Source organism: Macrosteles quadrilineatus, unplaced genomic scaffold (assembly GCF_028750875.1).
Source record: "Macrosteles quadrilineatus isolate MER2022 unplaced genomic scaffold, UCM_ALF_1.0 Scaffold_3__2_contigs__length_128488019, whole genome shotgun sequence".
Lineage (NCBI taxonomy): Eukaryota > Metazoa > Arthropoda > Insecta > Hemiptera > Cicadellidae > Macrosteles > Macrosteles quadrilineatus.
This window is the reverse complement of record NW_026542596.1, coordinates 41,085,659-41,107,753: the sequence shown is the minus strand read 5'-3', so window position 1 is coordinate 41,107,753 and position 22,095 is coordinate 41,085,659. Positions and strand designations below refer to the sequence as shown.

Here is a 22,095-nt window from a genome sequence, read left to right as displayed (position 1 = left end):
TGAGTAGTGCTTAATAATGCCTGAAAGTTTCATTACAATCCGTCGAGTGGTTTCGGAGTCCATGAAGGAAAAACAAACATACATTGGATTTTATATTCTATGAGATTACGAATTCAAGGCGTTGGTTAGAAATAATTTTTCTCTTCGCCCCACCTCAACTGCACCTATTACCTATTATTACCTACACATGATGATGACAGCACTGCTATAACAACACAACACGTTTATATTTTTTGGCAGCTTGGCAAGGTGAAGAGAAGAGAAAGTTTATCTTCTCCTGTGGACTGTTCGACTTCGACTGTAGTGGTGACTGTAGTTGTAGTGTTTCTGTTGCTTTGCTGTTCCGCTCATCCGCTGTTTCATCTCTCGTTCGTACATCAGTACAATCTGCATCTCTACAAACTGTTGTTAAATTGGATTACTTTTACTTTTGCTGTGTATGTTAATAGTGTAGCATGACATTTCATGTGATTGTTATATTTTCTTAGATTATTTAACCAGGCCAAATTAATTATGATTTTCTTTAAAGAAAAATTATTATCTGCAGCTCAGTTGAAGAGGCTAGGTGAACATAAGTACAAGTATGATAGCTGCAGTCTCTTAGATCCATACCTTCAAGTTTATTGGAATTGGTTAGTTAGTAAAGTTCCGATTTGGCTTGCTCCAAATTTGATAACAATTTTAGGACTACTAGTGAATATTCTTACCACTCTACTTCTTGTTTGGTTCAGCCCTGATGCAAAATCAGAGGTAAGTTATTCAGTTCTATGCCTAGTTTATTTTAACCTAAGCTTCATAGCCCATTAAACATTACCCATCTGTTCTGTTATAAACATAGGCTAGGTCCTAGTTCAACTTCACTCTTGCTCCTAACACTTTGCTGCAGTAGAAGTGATACCTTTCAGTAGACCTAGCCTAGCTACATTGTTAATCTAGGTTACCTAACTATTTTTGTGTGTGTACAGTTTTAGCTCAAAAGTACCGGTAAGGTAAGCTAATTGGGTACTTTCCTGTTAAAGGTAACATTCATTATTAACAATCTGATTTCGGTAATTACTCTGTATAAGCTAGGTAAGTTACCTCCAAATGAAATTTTGATATCTTACTTTTTAGTTGTTTACCTCCTGAATCCAAATATACCATTATTTTTCACAGCTGATGAACCTTTCTCAAGATATCGCCGTGATTATATACACCATTACAATAAACAAGGTAGGATGGATGACATTTACAAGTTGAATGAACTAGCCTAAGTTTTATGGGTTAAGTAAGCCAACAGCTTGGATTGTTTTGAATCATAGTCAAGCAAAAGGAAGTGACAACTTTATTAGCTAACTCTGATTCTGCAATATGAAAATCTCTTGATTAAGTTACACTTTTCACTTTCTAAGACCAATAATTAACACATTTAATATAATGTATTATTGGTATTTTATTCTTATTAATGATTTATTGATTTATATTTAGCTGTTTAGAAATGACCTACATAATAAAATGGTGATATTCTAACATAACCTAAAAAAACCAAAGCTCTAGAATGTAAGCAAACTTCTTTTGATGTCAGAAAAGGCAAGCATTTTTGAAAAAGTAAGTTATTTTGAAGGGGTTTTCTCAGGATTTTAATTTTACAAAAACAGTCTGCAGGCGACACTTAAACTAATAACTCGATACATTATAACCTATCCTAATCTAACCTAACTTCAAAACACTTAATGCAGTCACCAATTTGCATAAAGCACGACCTATCACCCTGACATGCCTAAATAAGAACTACCTACCTACATGTATTTAGTCCACCAGTTTATTTATTTATTTTATCATACGGTAAACACCATTTTTACAATCGATAATACATAAGGGCAAGTTACAATAAAATTCAATAAAATAAAATTCAAGTTAAAATAAAGTTTATCTAGGCCTATATCTCCATAATGTGACAAAATTCCTATTATAGAAAACATTATTGACTACAGAATCACTTCAAATGTTTCTACAACGATGTTATCATGTTTAATCAACGATGTTATTCTTCTCAATCATGTTACTCTCTTCACTTAACCTGAACTTGTAACGGCGTAGCAGACTAGCACTACGCAGCATGTATGAGTATGAGTATTTTTGTTTTGAGTTCAAGTTGTAGTGAAGTAAAATGACGTCACTAGGCATTTAATGCCGATGATAGAATCAGAGTGAGTTAATAAAGTTCAAAAGTTGCTACTTCCAGTTGCTTGTCGTGTGGTTGCAAACTGTCAGCTGTAGGCTTAGTTACCCACAGTTCATTCCACTTGAAAATGTTATCCATCCTACCTTGTTTATTGTAATGTTGTATATTTTTACGGCGATATCTTGAGAAATATTCATCAGCGGTGAAAAATAATGGTAGGTATATTTGGTTTCAGGAGGTAAAAAACTATACCCTCTAAAGTAAGATATCAAAATAAAAAATTCGATGGGAGGCACCTATACGGAATAAATACCCTGATTTCTTTCGATATATCGATATTTTTGTTTTCCTTTACCATCCATACCTTCTGTTTTAATATCTTCAAAAACATTACCGGTAAATTACAAATTGACAACTGATCTTGTTAAGGCAAAAATAGTATTATGTGAATCCAGAATAACTAAACTGTTCTAAACTACCTAACCTAACATACTAACCAAACTTGCTGTACCACCATTTCAAAATTTCGTTTGATAACAGAAAAGGCATGTGAGTAATATGAAACGGGATTTGGAAATGTTACAGTAAGTTTGGTTTTAACTTAGTTTAATTAGAACAGTTTCATTTCAATATAGGCTAGGTATATATTTTTTTAATTGTTTGTTGATACCGGTACTAAACAATATTTACTTAGGCCTTATCGTAGTTGTCAGCTGCCATCTTGTTAATTGATATAGGTATATCGGCTCAAAAAATAGAATATCGATGTAAGTTATCGAAAAAAAAAAATCACTGATAATAATGAATGTTCCCTTTAACAGGAAAGTACCGTTAATTGTTCCGTAGGCCTATATCTACACTGGGAAAAATGTAGGCTAATTTTCAAGTACCGTTTAGGTATATGTCTATTGTCTACTAATTTTTTTCACGCTGAATCCAATTAATGCAATCAGTTTTTGTCGGAGAGATTCCTAAGTGGCCGTACAATTAAATAATTAATAGGTACCTATCAAACTCTCAGTAGGTATTGTTGAGTTAGGTATTCAGATATGGTTGCACTTTAGTTACGTCCTACATTTACTAACTATTTATACATTAACTACCCAGCTGATTATAAAATGAAACTGTTCTAAACTAAACCTAACCTTAACCAAACTGCAGTAACTTATGTGAGTAAATGTAGGACGCAAACTAAAATGCAGCCTCAGATATTTGTGCTTTGGGTGAGTCTAAGTTCTAGCGGCGACTAACACTTGAGGAAGGTTTGTGGAATGGAAACTGTTGTTAGTTGTTTACATTCAATGCTAAAGAAACAAAACCAGTCATGACGACGTGAAAGCAAAATCAAAATCTTTTACAATATTCAACAATCCGATTTGAAAAGCAAATGGACTTTGATACCTTTTAGAAAATACAGTATGAATGAATGAATGAATGAAATATACGTTTATTTCCACATAATGTATACAGAAAGAAACATACTTTTAGTAATTAACTAAGTTACGGTACATAAACTAATAATCACATATCCACATTAACTTGTTAATAAAAAATGGAAAATATAAGTAATAGAGGTTATGCCACTGCCACTTCAATAACAACATGATATCATTCTTAATTAAGAAAATAATGGGATGAGAGTGACCAAGAGTACGGTACTATGGTAATTTATATATCATTATAAACTAGATTTTTACCTGAAAACGATGGTGGAAAAATATTTCTGCTGTCACAAAAACTGAATTAACTACGATTTTTTGAATTGTATTACTGTAATGCCTCTTGTCGGCTGGTCTCTGTCGCCATTGCTGTAAACTGACTGTCGAACACAAACATGAACGATTGAAAGGATCGTCTAGGGAAGAAGATGAAACCTAAGATGACAAACATTAAGTTTATACAAAGAGGTTGGTAGAGGCATTTGTAAATTCAACTAAACGTTGATTATGAACTACGTGAGTTCTTATGTGAGGTAGGTAGGTTGGGTGTTATGCGGATTCGTGACTGTATTAAAGTGTTTTGAAGTTAGGTTAGATTAGGAAGGTAAAGTTTAGGTTAGGTCTATAATGAATCAAGTTGTTGATTCATTATAACCTAAACTTTAGCCTAACTTCCCTAATCTGACCTACCTTCAAAGGACTTAATACAGTCACAAATTTGCATATCAACTAACCTACCTACCTCACATGTCTTTTTCGACTTATAAAAGAAATTTTAAGCTGTTCGAGAAGTTTGGTTGTGTTATGTTACCGGTAGGTTAGAATAGTGTAAATTTGTTGTTTTAGTTATTCATTTTATTATAACTGCCACTACACTATTATCATAATGGGACATAACGGTTACATGGTCAAAACCTTAAGCTAAGCCAATCGGTGAAGTGAAGAAAAGAACAAAATGAATTCCTTCTTCTTTATTCATATTCCAGTACAGATCCAGATTAAATATGTCCGACTTTAGAGGGGTTTATTAATCTTAATTACATTTTAATTAGCAAAACATGAGTAAAAAATATTCCATATTCAGGGTGGTCTTAACTTATGACTCTAAATAACATTTTTTATTTTTTTAAATTTCTTATGTTTAGGCACCAAGATGGGCTTTTCTACTTTGTGCGTTAGGACTATTCATCTATCAAAGTCTGGATGCTATCGATGGCAAACAGGCCCGAAGAACAGATTCTTCATCCCCCTTGGGTGAACTTTTTGACCACGGCTGCGATTCCATATCGACAGGTGAGTTAAACACAGTTTAGTTAATAAAAACCCGGTACTCCAGCCCCATCTTCAAACTCTTTAAGGGTCCTCCACTTCTTTCTTGTCCTCCTTAGACACATGCTGCTGGCCCTTAATGTCACACAGATGGTTTTTTACCCTTATCCAGTTCATCACTAAACTGTAAGGTTTCTTCTATTTTTCTGTTAGGCGTTCTGCCATTGCTCTGAACAAGGTCTGAAACTCTTTGCCTAGCATTCCGTCCACAGACGTGACTAGTGGGGTGAAAGAAGCATTTCTTGTTTCTGTTAGTGTCAAGTATTTTCTCTTATTCTTTCATTCTGCGTTCTCCAAAACTTTTTCGTTCAAGTACGATGGAACATCAGTCTCAACGACACATACATCGAATAATGCTTCCATCTTAACCTCCCATACACCCCTACAAGCCAAGTCTGCTTTCAGTGCTGCAGCATCCAAGGACCCTTGTTCAGATATCATTGGTTCTCGAACACAGTTTCCCCATGCTAGCTCCATCAAGCTTTCAACAGTATCCCTTACCTCGTTATGTCTTCTTGTTATCAACCTACCTGTGCGACAGTTGAGGGCATGTTCCATACTGAGGCTTTTGCCAAAATAAGGTAGAGAGGAGATACTCTTAATGGTTCACTGAAGTGGTGCCTAGGGCAAAGTCTAACACCACCTTGTTGGCCCTCATGTACTATAACGCTCACTGTAAGGGAAGACCCTTGTGCTCTAGGAATTTCTGCACTGTCCTCGTCGTTCTGGCTCTTCCTTGCTTGTCACAAGTATATTTGGGGCACAACATACCAGAGCTGAATGGGCACGGTTGTCCCATAAGCGTGTTCCCTCTGTACCTTACTTCTCTGTGGTTACTGCATTTTTTTTGTTGAAACAAATTTCTTGATGAATTTACCGATTAATAATCTTTTACAGACCAACTTGTCATATTGTTTTCTTTTTTGCAGTGTTTGTTGCGTTGTCAGCATGCATAGCAGTACAGCTCGGTCACTGCCCAGCTTGGATGTTCTTTCAGTGTTTCTGCGCAGTAACACTGTTTTATTGTGCACACTGGCAGACATATGTTTCAGGTAGATAAATATTTTCTTGTACATAATTTAAATTCAGCTACATATAAGTTATTAACATTTTTTTACATGTGATCAATGAAGGAGCAAGATATTAGTATTATGATTTTAAGTTCCTTTGATAATAAAATTACATTTTAGTCATTCTATTGCTAATCCTAATATTTATATTTTATAGCGAGAAAATCTGTCTAATCCAAAACAAAAATCGAGACAAAAGTAATAAAAATTATCACCCTACATGGCCCATCATGGATCTTATCCAGGGGAGGATTAAAGGGAGGGTGAGGACGCCCCCCCTCTCTATGAAACCCAAGAGTCAGATGAGGAAAGGGGTTTACAAGGGGACGTGTATATTTACGTGATTGCGGAAAGTGTTTGGAAGATGCAAGTTGATAAAAATGACCCTGTCAATAGTGGTAATGGTTGATTCACAACTGTATGCTAGCATAACTCAGCAATAAACAGCTGAAAGCTTTAAGCCAAGGTTAATTGACTTGTAACTGCAACCCGATAGTTATGCTGTTCTTGGTGTGTACGCCGCTGGCAATTTTACATGAGAAATTACAAGTGGCGATACTTAAACACTAGGATAAGCAGTCCAAACCCATGATATGTGTTGTGGATGTGATGAAAATTGAACCCCTCCCTCCCGCACCAAAATCTGAGACGCCAACCTCTAGGCTAGCAACACACCCTTCTTCAGGTCTTCAGGAGAAACGATGTAAGGCTGATAGTTCTATAAGCCTTAGGTACAGCATATGTGTCTCCTTTCAGGCTTCGGTATGAATGCCACCCTGTTGAGGTTCTCCATGCCGTTGGTATTACTCCACTGGCTAAGCTGGTCCTGAAAAGACGCACCAAGGGAAGTATCAACTGGTCCCCACCCTCCTGCAAAAACACAGTTAGATGCCATCGGTACCAGGAGCTTTAAATGGTTGAAATGCCCTAAGAACCCATTTTATATCCGTAAAGGTGATCACAGCCCTAGCGCAAACCCAATCTTCCCTTGTCGTCTGCACCCTAGTCTCTCCATCTCATCTTGGACTGTGTTCTGTGGTTGCAAGGATGAAAAGTGAGTGCTCCTGGGAAGTGAGTGCTCAAAAGGCTCTCCAGCACTTCTTCTGGGCCGTCCATATATGTGCCATCCTCCTTAAGCATTGTTCCTAAAGGATTAGCCTTTACCTCGAGCTAGTACTCTATGAAGCTTTGCACATTCAGAAACACTCTCCATGTTCTGACAGAATTCTCTCCATGACTCTTTCTTAGCTCTTCTATTTGTCCTATTATAAACAGTAAGCATCTTTGAGTAGTTGTTCCAGTTTCCTGTACGCTCTACCACCAAGAAGAAAATTATTATTCCAATATTTTTGTCACACCTCTGACTAAAAGATTTGTCAATATTTTTTTGGAGCATATGCTATATATCATTGTTGAATTGTGATGTAGGTTTAAAGATGTTGATGTGGTTGCAGGTATGTTAAGGTTCGGTCGCATCGACGTGACCGAGGCTCAATTCACCATCATGTTTATCCATCTGATATCAGCAGTTCTCGGTTCTGAGGCTTGGTCCAATAAGGTAAGTGGTTTGATGTTTTGCAGTGTGTTTCAACAAGTGTGAAGCAAGGTCACTTAAACCTGTTCACATAAATTTAGTTATCCTGAAGCTACGTCCTTTAAGTTAATTTTTTGCATTAAAAGTAGCTGAAATTTACTATGGGAACAAGATTAAACAGGTTTCATTTGAAAACAATGTTATGATGATAGGATCTAGGCCTAACGTTAATTTGGTGATTTATCAAAATAAAACAGAGTTTTTACAATCACTTAATAACATATTACAACTTACAACCAATTAAGTAAGTTTTTAACCATTATCATTATACTCCAACACAATAATAGCTAGATAATACCTAAAAATTGATATTTCCACCTTCCACCTAAAACACCTAAAAAAAATTGGATAAAAATAGTAGGTAGGTACTTTCTCCATATCATAAAGGCCTAGATGGGGGAGAAAGTAAAAATGGATCACACAATATAATTTTATCATCTCTTATAATGGTTTCAGTGATTACTTGATTGTTCTGTTGTGTCAAAATCTGTCATTACCAAATTGGTTAACAATCTTGTATTTTACAAACAACCAGATTGTTTTATCAGCAGATATCTATACTTAGCAATGGATGCAGATGTTGATCTTGCTTGGTAAGCTCAACAAGATTCTATTGTGTTGTTATCAGCAGTCTGACCAATTCTGCCATTCTACATGCTATACATGACATGCTAATATCAGCAACAGTCAATGCGATCATTAGGCCCATTTGATTTGTTTATTTTTCAAATATGTTGTTATTTTTTTTTCAAGAAAACAATATTAAGATACATTTTGTAAAATTTTTACCTCTAAATAACTTTTGAATATGTTTCAAATAATATTTTAATGCCCATTTCTTAGGACAAACAGTAACCTTATTGAATATTTCATTATTTATTTACTTCTAGATCTCTAAATACGAATGTTTCATTTTTTTACTCAAAGGGTACTTGCCGGTTACATGCACTTGCGATTTTTAAGAGGTAAACTAGCCTAATAATTATTATGAAATATGTACATTGCTTTTAATACTAGGCTAATAAAGTCAATTTCATCAAAAGAATTTTGAAGATGATTGTATAAAATCCTTTTCTACAATTATTTTAGCTACTAGTTATTTGGTTTTAAGATTGTTCTAGATGACAATATTGTGCTAGCGGCAAAACTTTAGAATTTAGAATTTCATAAAATCAAGTTAAGTATGTGTGAGACAATGTTAAGAAAGCAAATCTTACAAAGAATCTAGAACTACAAGGTTTTGTGCTTTTAAAAGCCATTACGTTTTTTCTATTACAGGTGGGATTTCTGGATTTCATAGAAATCCGTTTTGGAGTTGTTTTAACGACAATTGTTTGTGGATCCATATCATTTTACAATATCTTCAGAGTAATATTTACAGGGGGAGTGGGGAAAAATGGATCCACAGTTGCAGTAAGTGGATTAAATTGCAGTGGGGTGCAGTGAATTGAAGTGGGGTGCATGCCGTGACCGTGATACTAACAACCCCTTGGAACCCTGTCCTGAACTGGTCTTGTCTTTAATTAAAACAATAACGGGGTATCAATCTATTCAGGAACGACGTAGTGTGTAGTATTCTTTATTTTAACTGTCCTTTATTTAAAAAAATTAAAACAGAACAACACAGTTTTAAGAAATTTGTTTTGAAAATTTTAGGTTGATCTGCTTTTAAATTTTCTGGATTATAAAATGCTTTGATGAGTAGGCCTACACATTCTTTGGGTATCCATGAATTTTTATATGTATGACGTAGGTTGTTTACTGGTTGGAACGCAGAACTTCAAAACCTATCAAATACCTATGGGATTTAGCAATGCGTGCTTTAAACTAATAGTTAGGAAATCAGCTATTTATCATTTTAAACAACATTTAGAGTAATGTACCTCAGGTGAGGAATAAGTACTTTATCAACATAAAGTCATGAGATAATGTTTATCTCAAAGTATCTTTCTTGTGCCAAATGTATCATTAATGCATTGTCACCATCAGTTAGAGATTAGTAGATATTCAACTTTAACTTCATGCACTTGTTGATAAAGTGTGTTAATATTAAATTAATTTGATTTCAACATAAAATGTATTTGGTGTTAACTTAGAGGCTAATTTATTCCATGTTGGTTACCAGTCACCCCCTTGAAGGTTACAGTGCGTAGTATCTTATATCACTATTGATACAAAGTTTATTTTTGTTAAAACATCAAACACTTATAACAAAATTTTATCTAAATAACTATGTCACTAGTGATGGACAAGACCCGAAACTTGGAGATTTTTTCGAGATTTATTTTATCTCGAAGCTTCGGGCGGGATTAAAATGCTAAACGGGATATTTTCGAGACAAGATAAAAAAAAATCCAAATTTTTTAAAAATTTTTAATTTAAAAAAGATTTTTTAAACTGCTAAGTTTTTTAGCAAGACGTTAATTGCAAACATTTAATTTTAAATTAACAAAATTTAAATTTAACACAAATTAAAATAAAAACAAATTCAAAAATTAAAAACAAAAATTTTAAAATATTTTTGAAATTTTAAATTTAAAATTTTTTAATTTTTTGTTAATTCAAAAAATTTGAGTTGTTTTGCTAAACGTAATTTGCAAACCTTTAAATTTAAAATTTAAAAAAATTTAAAATAAAAAAATATATTTTAAAAACTAAAATAAAAAAAAAACTAATGTTTTGCAAAACGTAAATTGCAACCTTTTATTTGAAATTTCAAAAAATTTAAAATAAAAATAATTGTTAAAAAATAAAATTTTAAAATAAAAAAAACTGCAAAGGCGTTATATTTATATAGCCTATTTAATTATTTATTCTTTACAAGGAAATGTCGCTTCATTTTATATTTTTTTTGCAAAGCAAATGAAAAGTTTTGTTAGTGTAAGCAGTGTGAGACATGTTTTACTACTGTAAACATAGCCAAAATAATTTACTCCAAAATCATTCTATTAATAACACAAGACTTAAAATTGTTACTTGATACTTAACTAGTAATACTGTTGTTTTTTATATTTTCCAAAGTTGAACTATACTAACTGACATCTCTATGTTTCCTATGCTGAAGAGTTATTTTTAATAAGTTAGGCCTTATTAATTTCTTTTATATACTGATGTTTTTATTAATGTTTTCAATAAAAGATATTAAATATTTTTGTCTATTTTTTGCCAAGTTCTTAAAACTTGTAAATATATCTGGACTTAAAAAGTAGATATTAATTTTTTTATAACTTTTCATTAAATCTCGTCCCGAAAAAAAATCTCGTCCCGCGGGAATTAAAAAAATCTCGTCTCGTCCATCACTATATGTCACATTTGACCTGACTTGTGTAACTCCAAACTTAATGAATTGTCACTTTCCCAGATGAGTTTCATCAACTTGCAGTACAATCAAAGTTTTGGAGCGATTTTCTTTTTGGGATACGGCAAAAATTTCATAGACTTTTGTCAGAGATTCCAGGCCGGTGGGGCCGGTAAAAATGGCTCGTCCGTTGCTGTAAGTGGATGGTGATAATTGTACGGACATTAATGCTTGTTATCACCTGTGAGTGAATGTCCGTCGTGCATGTTACCAGCACTGTGCTAGTTCTCAATGGGAAACGTACGCTTGTCTGCCTGTTATATTGTCGTAATTGGTCTTTCTGTACGCTTAGTTTTGGAGCTAAAAATCATGTTAATATAAAATATTCAGTTGACAAATGGTTAGATCACAATAGGAAACATTTGCTTGTCTTGCTGTTATCCATGCCTACCTTGTACAATTGATCTCTACGTAAGTTTTATAAAATCAATCGTGTGTAAATTTATGCTCCAAAATCCACATACAAATTTTAAAATTTAGTTATAACTTGTTTCATTACATTTTAAGTTATTTATTTTAAGACTCAAAGTAATTTTTTGTCATTACAAAAAGATAGAGGCGTCATCAGTTGGATAGAAATATTATATCTCAGTAAAATAAAAGTTGGCGATTATCTTCAAATTCAACTTGACTAGCACTTGGGTTGTAAAAATGTTTATGAAAAACATCAGAGGTCAATGATTTACCAACAATAAGTTTAAAATTCCTTATTTTCTTTTTTCTTAACTCAAGTAAAACCCTCTTTTTCAATGTATCAGACTCATTGAAATATTCACCACCTGAATTAAAATTCCAAATTTTTCCACTGTATTAATGAACCATCTTAAATTAAATAATGCATAAAAATCAATTTGAATTGCATAAAAAAGTTAAGCTTACTGTTAGTAATGAAAAATATTAATTTGTCTTTAGGATCCATTAAGTATCACAAAATTATAGACGTGTGTTAGTCACAAAGTAATTTTGGTAGAAAGATTAAAATCTTTGTGCATTGCATAAAAATATTATCAGTCACTCAGTAATGCTTGCCGAGAAACTTGAGTAAGTCGCCTACTCACTAAATCAAGTGGCCTTGGAATTCCCAGTTTTGGCCTCCTAAATATTGTCACAAACAACTCACAGGCAAAACTGGATGATTATAGATGTCTATAGCCTAACTTTCTCAATCTTCACATCTTCAATTTTTAATTAATTTGATTTGAAATATATTTTTTGAAATGTTATAAAACAGAATACCTTAGCCTATCTATTCTATTTCAATTATACATGATTTAATTCTATATGATTTTCCCTTTTTCAAGGTGTGTATAAATAATTCTATCTGTTATGATGTAATACTATTTTTTTCCAACTTTTTGTTATCCGTGCCATTAGGAATTAATTTTACAAGCTATTATTTTTGCATATTCAAATACAATTACACCAACCCAAATGTATAGGCTGTAAATTAATGTAATAAATAAATTCTTTATCACCATTAGAAACCATACTCATAGTCTACTTTAAAATATCTGCGTCCGGTTTGTTTACAAGATAACAAGACTCGTATGATGGGTAAACGACCTTGGCTTCCCGAGATAAAAACTCATTTTGATTAGGGAGAAATTGAATGAAACATACTAAAAGTTTTGTTTCAAGTAATTAATTGCTTTGTATTAAAAGTGCAACCAAACAAATTATGATCAAATTTTTTCCTTTTTGTAGGGGTTGAATTAATACTTAATTTTGACAGTAATTTAAAATCAAGTTTAGCCTACATTTATTACAGGCAAATTGTTATTGGTAACAACACATTCATTGGTAGAGTTTGTACCGATGTTATGCCTAATTGTTTTCAACAGGTCATAAACACAATGTTGGATGATGAATAGGTTTGTTCCTCACAAAAATTATGTGAATTAGAAAAACGCCACTGGCATTAAATAAATAAGAAATATTCGAGGCATGGTGTTGTTAACCTTTTTAAACTTTTTTCTAGAACTAAGATGACCTTTGTGTTTACAAATAATAAAAGTTGAAACAAATTCAGTAGGTAAATATAGGTGCTTATCGATCAAGTTCGATTCCCGCTGGTACTAAAAAATTTTCTGGCAAAAACTAAATAAGAAACTATTAAAGCGTGGTAATTTTAACCTTCAAAATGTACAACTCTGGAACTTTGGATTCCCGCAGATATTCAATCCCTGGTATTTAGTGGTCTATTTGTAAATTTTCTAGCTTGGGAACCACTTAACAAACAATACATAGGTTCTTTGGAATAAGCAGAGTGGGAACACCATTCCCACGAGTTCCCGCCCCACTACAACACTGCCGGATTGGTATTCTCTGTAGTAATTTATCACTAGAAAAGACTACTCTAGGCATGGTGATATTGAAACGTTTGTATCAATTTATGCAACCAAGACAACCTTTGTGTAATTGTCTATCATTCAAGTTGAATGACATATCCTCTGTACATACCCCTGTAGTGGCTTGTGTTGCGTTGTGTTGTGTGTTCCATTGAGTTTTGCTGTTCAGCTGCCTTGGGTCGACATGGAGTGGAAGGTGGTCCCCGGACTGGTGGGCACCGCCGTTGCTGCTTACCTTTTCTATTCCCACACGGCAGTGATATTCACAGGTGGCGTTGGGAAAAATGGTTCTTCGGTTGCCGTGAGTGTTCATATATACCATCGGTTACATTGCTTACTTGCGATTTACTGCCTCGAATTACCTGTAAATTAGACTGCCTTGTAAATATAACGGTGGTCAACATTGTAGCTTTCAGGGTGTCTACTGGTTGAGAAACTAATTTTGGGGGTCACGGAAGTTAATGAAAATTCTCTGACTGGGGGGTCTAAGGAATCACTGAAAAGTTGCTAATTTTACTAGGGCGTCGCGGAAGTTACTAAAAAGTCAATAATTTTACTATGGGGGTCATGGTTGCTGAAAATTAACTGATTTACATAGAGGTATATGGAATCACACAGCGTTACTGTCAGTGTCAGGTCACAAAATTTTTCTATAGGGTCAGGGAAATTGCTGGGGAGTCATTGATTTTACACCAGGGTCACAAACCTTACTTAAAAATTACAGCCTTTACGGGGGGGGGGGGGGGGGGGGGGGCACATGAGGTACTGGGAAGTCACCGATGTTGAGGCCAAGGAATCACTAAAGTTACTAGAGGGCCACTGATACTTAAGAAGGGTCACAGTAGATCCTGGAAAGACACTGATTTTACAAGGGGATCATTGAAGTACCTGAGTTTAATAGGGGATCAAAGTAGTCATTGAAAAATTAATTAATACACCTAGAGCCCTTGAATTTGATGAATAGTGACTCATAACATTTGAATTCACATATTGTTATCAGGGGCTCTGAAATCAAAAATGTTTTAATGGGTTAATCTTTGCATACTCTTAAATTTGAGTTAAGAATGGAAAAGAAATTTGGTTGTGTAATTATACTTCTCATAATTTACTTTATCATCTCACAGTTTTTTAACTTGAAAATTACAACAGTTGATGAAAGGAGACAAAATGTTGTTGGTTTAGAATGGCCGCATAGGTAAAGGATGTAATAGATTAGACTAGGCATATTGAAGACAATACTTTACGCCAGAAAGTCACAGCTTTAGTTTACGAGACTGGTAGACACCTTGATGGACTAAGCAGCAAGAACGTGTATTATTTACCCTGTACAACATCAAAGCTTGGCAGTTTTAACAACTGCTTCTGTCTAGTTAAAACATATACATGCAGCGGAACAAGCAAAGCTGATCAATCAATGTAATATTGAGATTGCATATTTTGTGTCTTTTTACTTTAAAACTAATATTTCAAATGTATTTCAGCTTAACATTTCAGTAAGTGTTCTGGTTGCATGTCTGTGTTTTGCATTGTTTTAAGTTGTCTTTGTGCTCATTTGCATTAAGATCCAGATTGTTGGATGCTGCATGATCTAAATTGTGTTGTATTTTAAACCCTGTAACTAATAATGTGTATTAGTATACTGGTACTTTTATTTGACATCTAAGAAATGAACATTGCAGGTTTTATTATTTTACCTTTAGAATGATATATTTCATAATTTTTTATATATTTAATGTTTTTCTAATATATATATATATAATATTCCATTTAGTAAGTGTCATTATACAGTAAAACCCTCATTAAATCCTCATCAAGTCCTCAGTAAACCCTCCAGATCATAATTTTGCAAGAGAAAATTTTCTTTAAAGCCCCTGCGAGCTTTCTAGGTTGAGCCCGCTGCTGTGCTCAACGTTAAGGCATTTTCACACCGTCGTCCTGGATGTTTGGTACGTTTTTGTCAAAACAAATCGCTACCCATACTTTCAAATGAGACTGTTCACACCGCACGTCCAAGACGTCTCAGATGTCCTGGATGTTCGCAATGGTTTTGTGTGGATCGCCCGGAGAACAATTTTTCTAAAGCGTCCAAACCGCCCATGGCCTAGCGCATGCACAGTGAAAACTTAAAAACCTCCTGCTCCGCTTATGTAGTACTATCTACAGTTTTCTTTATACTCTCTCTATAGTATAGTGTAAATATTTCTGATAACAACATTGATCATTGACAATGTTTCTTCAAACTGATCTAAAATAATTTAAATAACCAACAAATAAGTTCTAAATCTATATTTATCTAGATCATGCATCGAGTAATGGTACTCAAAACTCCCCAAAACTCTTCTGTTTTGTTTTTATGGGATGAATCCATGTACTTATTTACATTAACGAGTATAATAATAATACTAAGTTGTCATCACTATCAATATCATATCAATTTGTCATATGATATGAAGGACTGGCTGTCTATAAAATGTTTAAGGGATGCATCAGAGATCTATAATAAAATAAATGTAAACTTTAATGAAGCCTATGACATTAGTAAAATTATTGTATCAAAACCAGTTAAATCTCCTAAAAAACCATGGATGTCTTTTAAAATAGTAAAACAGATTAAAGAGCGTGATAAATTATTTAAATTGTACAAAACACATCCAAACAATAATAATTATAAAGAAAAATATAGGGTAGCAAGGAATAAGGTGGACAAAGAAATCAAAAAAGCAAAACAAAGACACTTCTACAGTTTATTTTACAATAATCAAAATAATATTAAGGAAACCTGGAGTCAGATAAACTCAATTTTAGGTAGGGGCAAAGTGGATAATATTGATGAAAGTATAGTTAAATATCTAGGAAAGCATAAAACAGAACTTGTAAACAGAAATATGTAATGCATTTGCAGATAAATTTACTAGAGGCATATATTCAATAATACATAACTGTCAGCAAAAAACACTAGATACCTTAGGACAAAATGAGTGCATAGCATCATTGTATATACCTAAAATTAAGAGAAATGAAGTTGTGAGTTTACTGCAGAGAATGAGAAAAAAAGGACCCGGCCACGATAATATTAGAATGATTGACATACAAAATAATTCGGATGTTTTAATTGATTCTATTGTTTTATTGATAAATACTTCCATTAGAAATTCAAACTTTCCAGACATGCTTAAGATTGCAGTTATAAGACCAATCTATAAATCAAAGAGACATGATGACTATTCAAATTATCGTCCTATATCGATCCTCCCCTCCCTTGGTAAGATATTAGAAAGGTATGTTGCAAATAAACTAATAAAACATCTAGAAGATAATGGAGTGATACATGAAAGTCAATATGCATATCAAAGAAAACAAGGGACAAATGAGCTGTTGTTAGAATTTTCAGACTATGTAAACAGTCAATTGGGCCAGGGAAAGCAAGTATTGGTGATTTTTATTGATTTTAGTAAAGCTTTTGATACCCTAGAACATAAAAAAATTGCAGTGGCTTTAGAAAAAGCAGGAATTAGAGGTCCATGTAAAGACTGGTTTATAAACTATTTGAAAAACAGAAAAATTAAAGTAAGATTAAACGATAAATTTAGTGAAGAAAAAGAACTAGAATACGGTGTACCGCAAGGAAGTATATTAGGGCCTTTGATGTACCTAATTTATGTAAATGAGATGCCAGATGCTATACAATTCTGTAGAACCTTTATGTACGCAGATGATACAGCCCTTGCCATATCCGATAAAAATATAAACGTGGCAAAAACTAAGATTGAAGCAGATTTTTTGAAGCTGACAATGTGGTGCCATGACAATGGATTGATTATAAATGGCAGTAAATCAAAGATTATGCATATTCATTCACCTTCGTACCAATGCACAGAGCTAGCAGTAAAATTTCATTCACACGATTGTCTGCATCGGAAGAGCTATGAAAATATGTGTCAGTGTATGAATTTGGAGTATGTTTTAAGTTATAAATATCTGGGAGTCATAATTGACCATAACATGAAATGGGACTTGCACTTGAAACAACTAACTGATAAATTAAGATTATGCTTATTTAAGTTTTACCATATAAGACAATACCTGCCACTAAAAACAATGAAATTGATTTACTCAAGTCTGTGTGAATCATTGCTTAGATATGGTGTAAGGTCATGGGGAGCAGCATCAAACACAGCCATAATGCAACTAAAAACCGTGCAAAGCAGGATAATCAAAACAATGACTAAGCTTGATTCTGCTGATCTGGTTGAAAATCCCATGCTAGGTTATCAATTGGTCAACGTTTTGCCAGTTGATGGGCTGTTTAAGTTTTTAATTACAACAGATTATTATTTTTCAGATGAGTTCAAAAACCTTAATGTTCATAGTTACAACTCAAGGCAATTGTTCTTTATTGTGCCTAGAACAACAAATAAATATTCTAAAAGAACAAGGGAATATTTAGTTCCATTCTTGTTAAACAGTTTACCAGTACAGCTGAGGAATATATGTTACTGTGGAGTTTTAAAGAAGAAGTTAAAGAATTTATATCTAGATCTGAGTTAAAGATAACTGTGTTTCATATTTCATCATTGTTGTTCACTGTTCCAAATGTTTATTATTGTTACTTTTTTAATAGATTATTCACTGTTCAATGTTTCAAATGTTTATTATTGTTACTTTTTTAATAGTTTTAAATTTGTTTATTACTGTTACTTAATTCATTGTTTATTAATAATTGTTAAAATCTGACTACTTTAAATTCTATGATTGGTTTGGTATATTATTGAATTCTTACAGAAAAACAAGGGAAACAAAAGACTGATTGTGTAACAATGACTGATTGTAAATAAGCACTGTGAAATAACAAAATTAGAATAATTGCTGCAGACAAGCCATATTGGCTTTTGTGGCTTGGAATTGTATGTGTTTTGTAAATTTGTATTTTTTGGAAATAAATAATAAAAAAAAAATAAAAATAAAAATTCATGGAACAGAAGACCCCGTGTGAGAAGGTCCTTGTCTCACACCTAAGAACTTCCGGAAAAGACATATTTGCACAGGTAAAACAAATACACTAATTGCGGGCATTGTACTGTTCTGACTCTGAGTGTACAATTGGACATTTGGTAGGTTTCTTGGCGGTGTGGAAGGACCACACACTGGATGTCTGGGAGGTCCAAAACGATGGTGTGAAAAGGCCTTTAAGGGAGTAGGGCCCTGGTTTCACAACATTCAAGGGATACCCAAACAGTTTCGGAACAGTGCTGCTTTTAGTCGAAAATTGATTGGGCCAGAAAATTTGGAACCCCAATTTATTAGTCTGACTTAATAATGGTATACTGTAATTATTATTTTATTTTTTCTAAAACACTACTGCAATGTAACAAAAGGTCTTCAATTAACAGATTACAAATGTATTTTCAGTAGTTTATTTTAAAATGTCTAACCAACTGTAACTATTGACTTTTTAACATCAGAGAAGACATACCATCTTACATGGACCAGTTGTAGCCAATCTTTTGTTAAAATTGAACACAGTTGAATGAGCCGCTAACAGTTTGTGCTACCTGTAAAAATACTACTTTCATACTTAAGATTCTTTGATAATTAATGTGTCATACTGGATGCTATTGTTTACAGTTAGTTATCTTTTTGAACTTGCTGGATTAAAGAGTTTGTGAATATGATAGAAATCAGTTGACACTTTGTTTATGGTTCAATTCAACTGTTTTCGTTATCGTTATAAATCTGATTATACTTTAGTGGAGAGTGCTATTCCATAGTCGAATCTGTAACCTACCACAAACTCAGAGAATTGTGTAATTTGCCAAACATAGGGGACCTCGGTGTTATCACCAGTGATTCCTCTGTCACTGGTCATTGTGCCGGCCTTTATCATCTGGCGGAAGAGTGAGGAGAATCTGTACGAAAACCATCCTTGTCTGTACGTCCTGGCATTTGGATTGGTGGCAGCTAAAGTCACCAACAGGCTAGTGGTGAGTTTGGAGAGTGCTTAGAAGTTGAAACATATCGTGTTAGGCTGTATTGTAAAATGTAACAAGTCAACTAGGCTTAAGCAATTATTGCGGACATCCAGTTAATAACAAGTTTTCATGACATTTTGTAATCTGAAATCTAATCTTGTAGCCTAGTGGTTAGCGTCTCTTACTTCACTGCGGCAGGGACTTGTTCGATTCTTAGGAAATCCACAATGCAATTTGAATTTTGACTACTTTCCCTAAAAGCGTTTAAGTACTTTCTCGTGTAATTCATCCTATAAAACTGCCATCAGCGTAGACAAGGACATAACAAATCTATCTATTATGTTTTTTAGTCTAATATTAATATTGTACAACCAATTTGTATTATTTTAACTGTTTATTTTATTGTTTTCAGGTTGCCCATATGACAAAAAATGAAATGGAATATTTAGATTCGTCATTATTTGGTCCAGCGATGCTATTCTTGAATCAGTATTTCAACTGCTTCATTCCAGAGTACTATGTTTTATGGCTCTGTGTGGTAAGTAAATAATTCTGAATTTTGTACTTACAGTACCGTACGAATTTTGACAATTATGTATTGCCATATACTGTAAAATTTTAGATAGAGTAACTTTAATAAAACAGATGGATATTTTTAAAAAAAACTACTTAGGGAACTTTTGGAGCTACTTTGTCCTTATTCAGTTGATGATTTTTTTTGTAACTAACTCTTTTTGTTATATTTTAATCTTCTGACCTTATTTTTTAATATATTACTAACTACAATGAAATAAAATATATAATATCATGTATTTTGTTGTGAAAAACTGACATGTCATATGTTTACTGGTGATGTATCACAATTATGTAAATTCTATGTGACAAATAAACATTTCATTTCAGTTTTTACAAATAAGATCATGAGAAAACGTTAACATCTTTCTTTTTACCAACTTGGCTAATAGTTTTCAGCACTTGGGCACTATACATTTTTTAAGACAAACCTGAAGTTGATAATTATAATTTAGCTGTCTAGTAAGTGTATGGTCAATGTGATGAGTGTATGGTCAATGTGTATGGCCTTAAAGGTGAATCGGTCCAAAACATGTGAAGAGTTATACGTCAATAACTTGCTAAAAAATCACTGACAGTACCATCAAAAAGTCCATTTTCTAGACTAGCGTCTACTGCTCACAATAATTTTGCTCTGAAAGATAACTGTATTTTCTGTAGGTACGGGAAATACTGTTATGGTGCATTATCCCTGAAGCGACTTTTATGATAGTAGTTGAGCGATTATAGCTGAGCACTGGTTAGCGTTGTTTCAAATGGGACCATTGTCCTTGACGCGACTGGAGCGGAGCGGCTGAACACAGAGACAGTAGCTCTGAGGGGAGTGAACACAGGGTCTGCTCTGAGGGGAGTCAAGAGTCGCAGTCGTAGAGCCATTTGTGTTAAGTCTGGACGTGTTTTTAATGTCTTCAAAGAATATAAAACTGCTTTTTACCCCTGATAAAGATGAAAAGCTGAATAACTAGATCTTAGACATGTTTGGTAAAAATAGGGGTACAATAGTCATCTTTAGTACAGCCAGAGATGTTTTCACAATACGGCTTATTTCGCAAGGGAAATCCTGTACTAAAATATCCTAAATTAGCCTTCTTCTTGTCTTCTTACAAATATGTCGTGTGTACCAACTCGTGGCGCAAATGAAATGTCTTTCACTTCTTCGTCGTCAAATTCCTCAACCAATAGGCATTTCAAGAACAATTTCTTTTGCCTCAAACTCATGGCACCACTTCAATTGAAAGTCAGCAAACTAATGAACAGAATCACTCTAGAACAATCGCTTCAGGGACAATGACGTCATGTTTAGCTACTATCGCAAGAGATGCTTCAGGGACAATGGCCCTTTACTTGCAACAATAGTAAGGAATGTACATTAGCTTTTTGATAATAGGTAAAATCGTACTATTATTATTGTCACCTATCACCTCCTAATTATATGAAAAAAAGCTTTTTATAAACTACCATTAAACTACTTTCAACTCTAAAAAATTTAATTCATAATAAATCTTTTAAAAGCAGCCTTGCTGAGTTTCTGACTAGCAAAATATATTACAGTGTAAATGAATACCTGAACAAAACTAATGAATCAATATGACTTTTATTTTTACTAAGTTCTTATTTGATTTACTCTTACTTAATATATAGAAACTCATTTTTTATTTTTATTTTTTTCCAACTTAAAAAAAAATCTTAATGCATAAGACATATTCTTGTATATTTTATTTAGGTCAGTTATAATCTTAACAATGTCATCTGTTTTTTATCTCTGCGATTCAAAACTTTATGTGACTAAAAGAATTATTTATTTATCTATCACTTCTCTGTCACGAACGTTATTGGAAGACTGGATCAACGTTATTTCACTTGCTCGTTCTAACAGTTCAAAGTTTAAAAGAAGTAATTCTATTACCAAGGTACTATTATTTTGTGACACTCGTTGTTAGTAGAGAGACGCAATCAGCAGGATGGTTATTCCATTTGTTTGTCCAAACAGTTATTAAAAGGGTATTCTCAGTAATCCTTTTGCCAGGGTAACAGGTGACGCCTCAGTAATAGTATTATTTATCCTATTACGTTTGACAACGCCCGCCTCTAATTTGTCTTTCCGCAGATCTGGGTGACGCTCGACCTGATCCGCTACAGCGGGCAGGTGTGCAAAGAGATCTGTGACTACTTACACATAGAGCTGTTCAGAATACCCGTCAAGGAGCACGCCACCGTACATCACACGTCCAAAAACGGTACGCCAGCCAAT

The 22,095-nt window shown here is 33.6% G+C and overlaps 1 protein-coding gene across 5 annotated transcripts in view; it reads left to right on the top strand.

Annotated features, from left to right (window-relative positions):
- The first annotated feature begins 320 nt into the window (after positions 1–320).
- The window catches only part of LOC128991158 (choline/ethanolaminephosphotransferase 1), a 32,352-nt gene continuing 10,577 nt past the window's right edge, over positions 321–22,095 (top strand). Inside the window, exons 1-9 of one of the 5 annotated variants that reach the window (XM_054413926.1) lie at positions 321–750; positions 4,749–4,896; positions 5,862–5,984; positions 7,457–7,560; positions 8,875–9,009; positions 10,958–11,089; positions 19,125–19,283; positions 19,684–19,809; positions 21,952–22,081. In XM_054413926.1, coding sequence (XP_054269901.1) covers positions 514–750; positions 4,749–4,896; positions 5,862–5,984; positions 7,457–7,560; positions 8,875–9,009; positions 10,958–11,089; positions 19,125–19,283; positions 19,684–19,809; positions 21,952–22,081 — 1,294 coding nt within the window. In that variant the 5' untranslated portion in view covers positions 321–513. Of the gene's footprint in view, positions 751–4,748; positions 4,897–5,861; positions 5,985–7,456; positions 7,561–8,874; positions 9,010–10,957; positions 11,090–13,471; positions 13,604–19,124; positions 19,284–19,683; positions 19,810–21,951; positions 22,082–22,095 lie in introns of all 5 variants that reach the window. The other 4 variants (XM_054413927.1, XM_054413930.1, XM_054413929.1 and 1 more) reach the window with 4 other exon arrangements.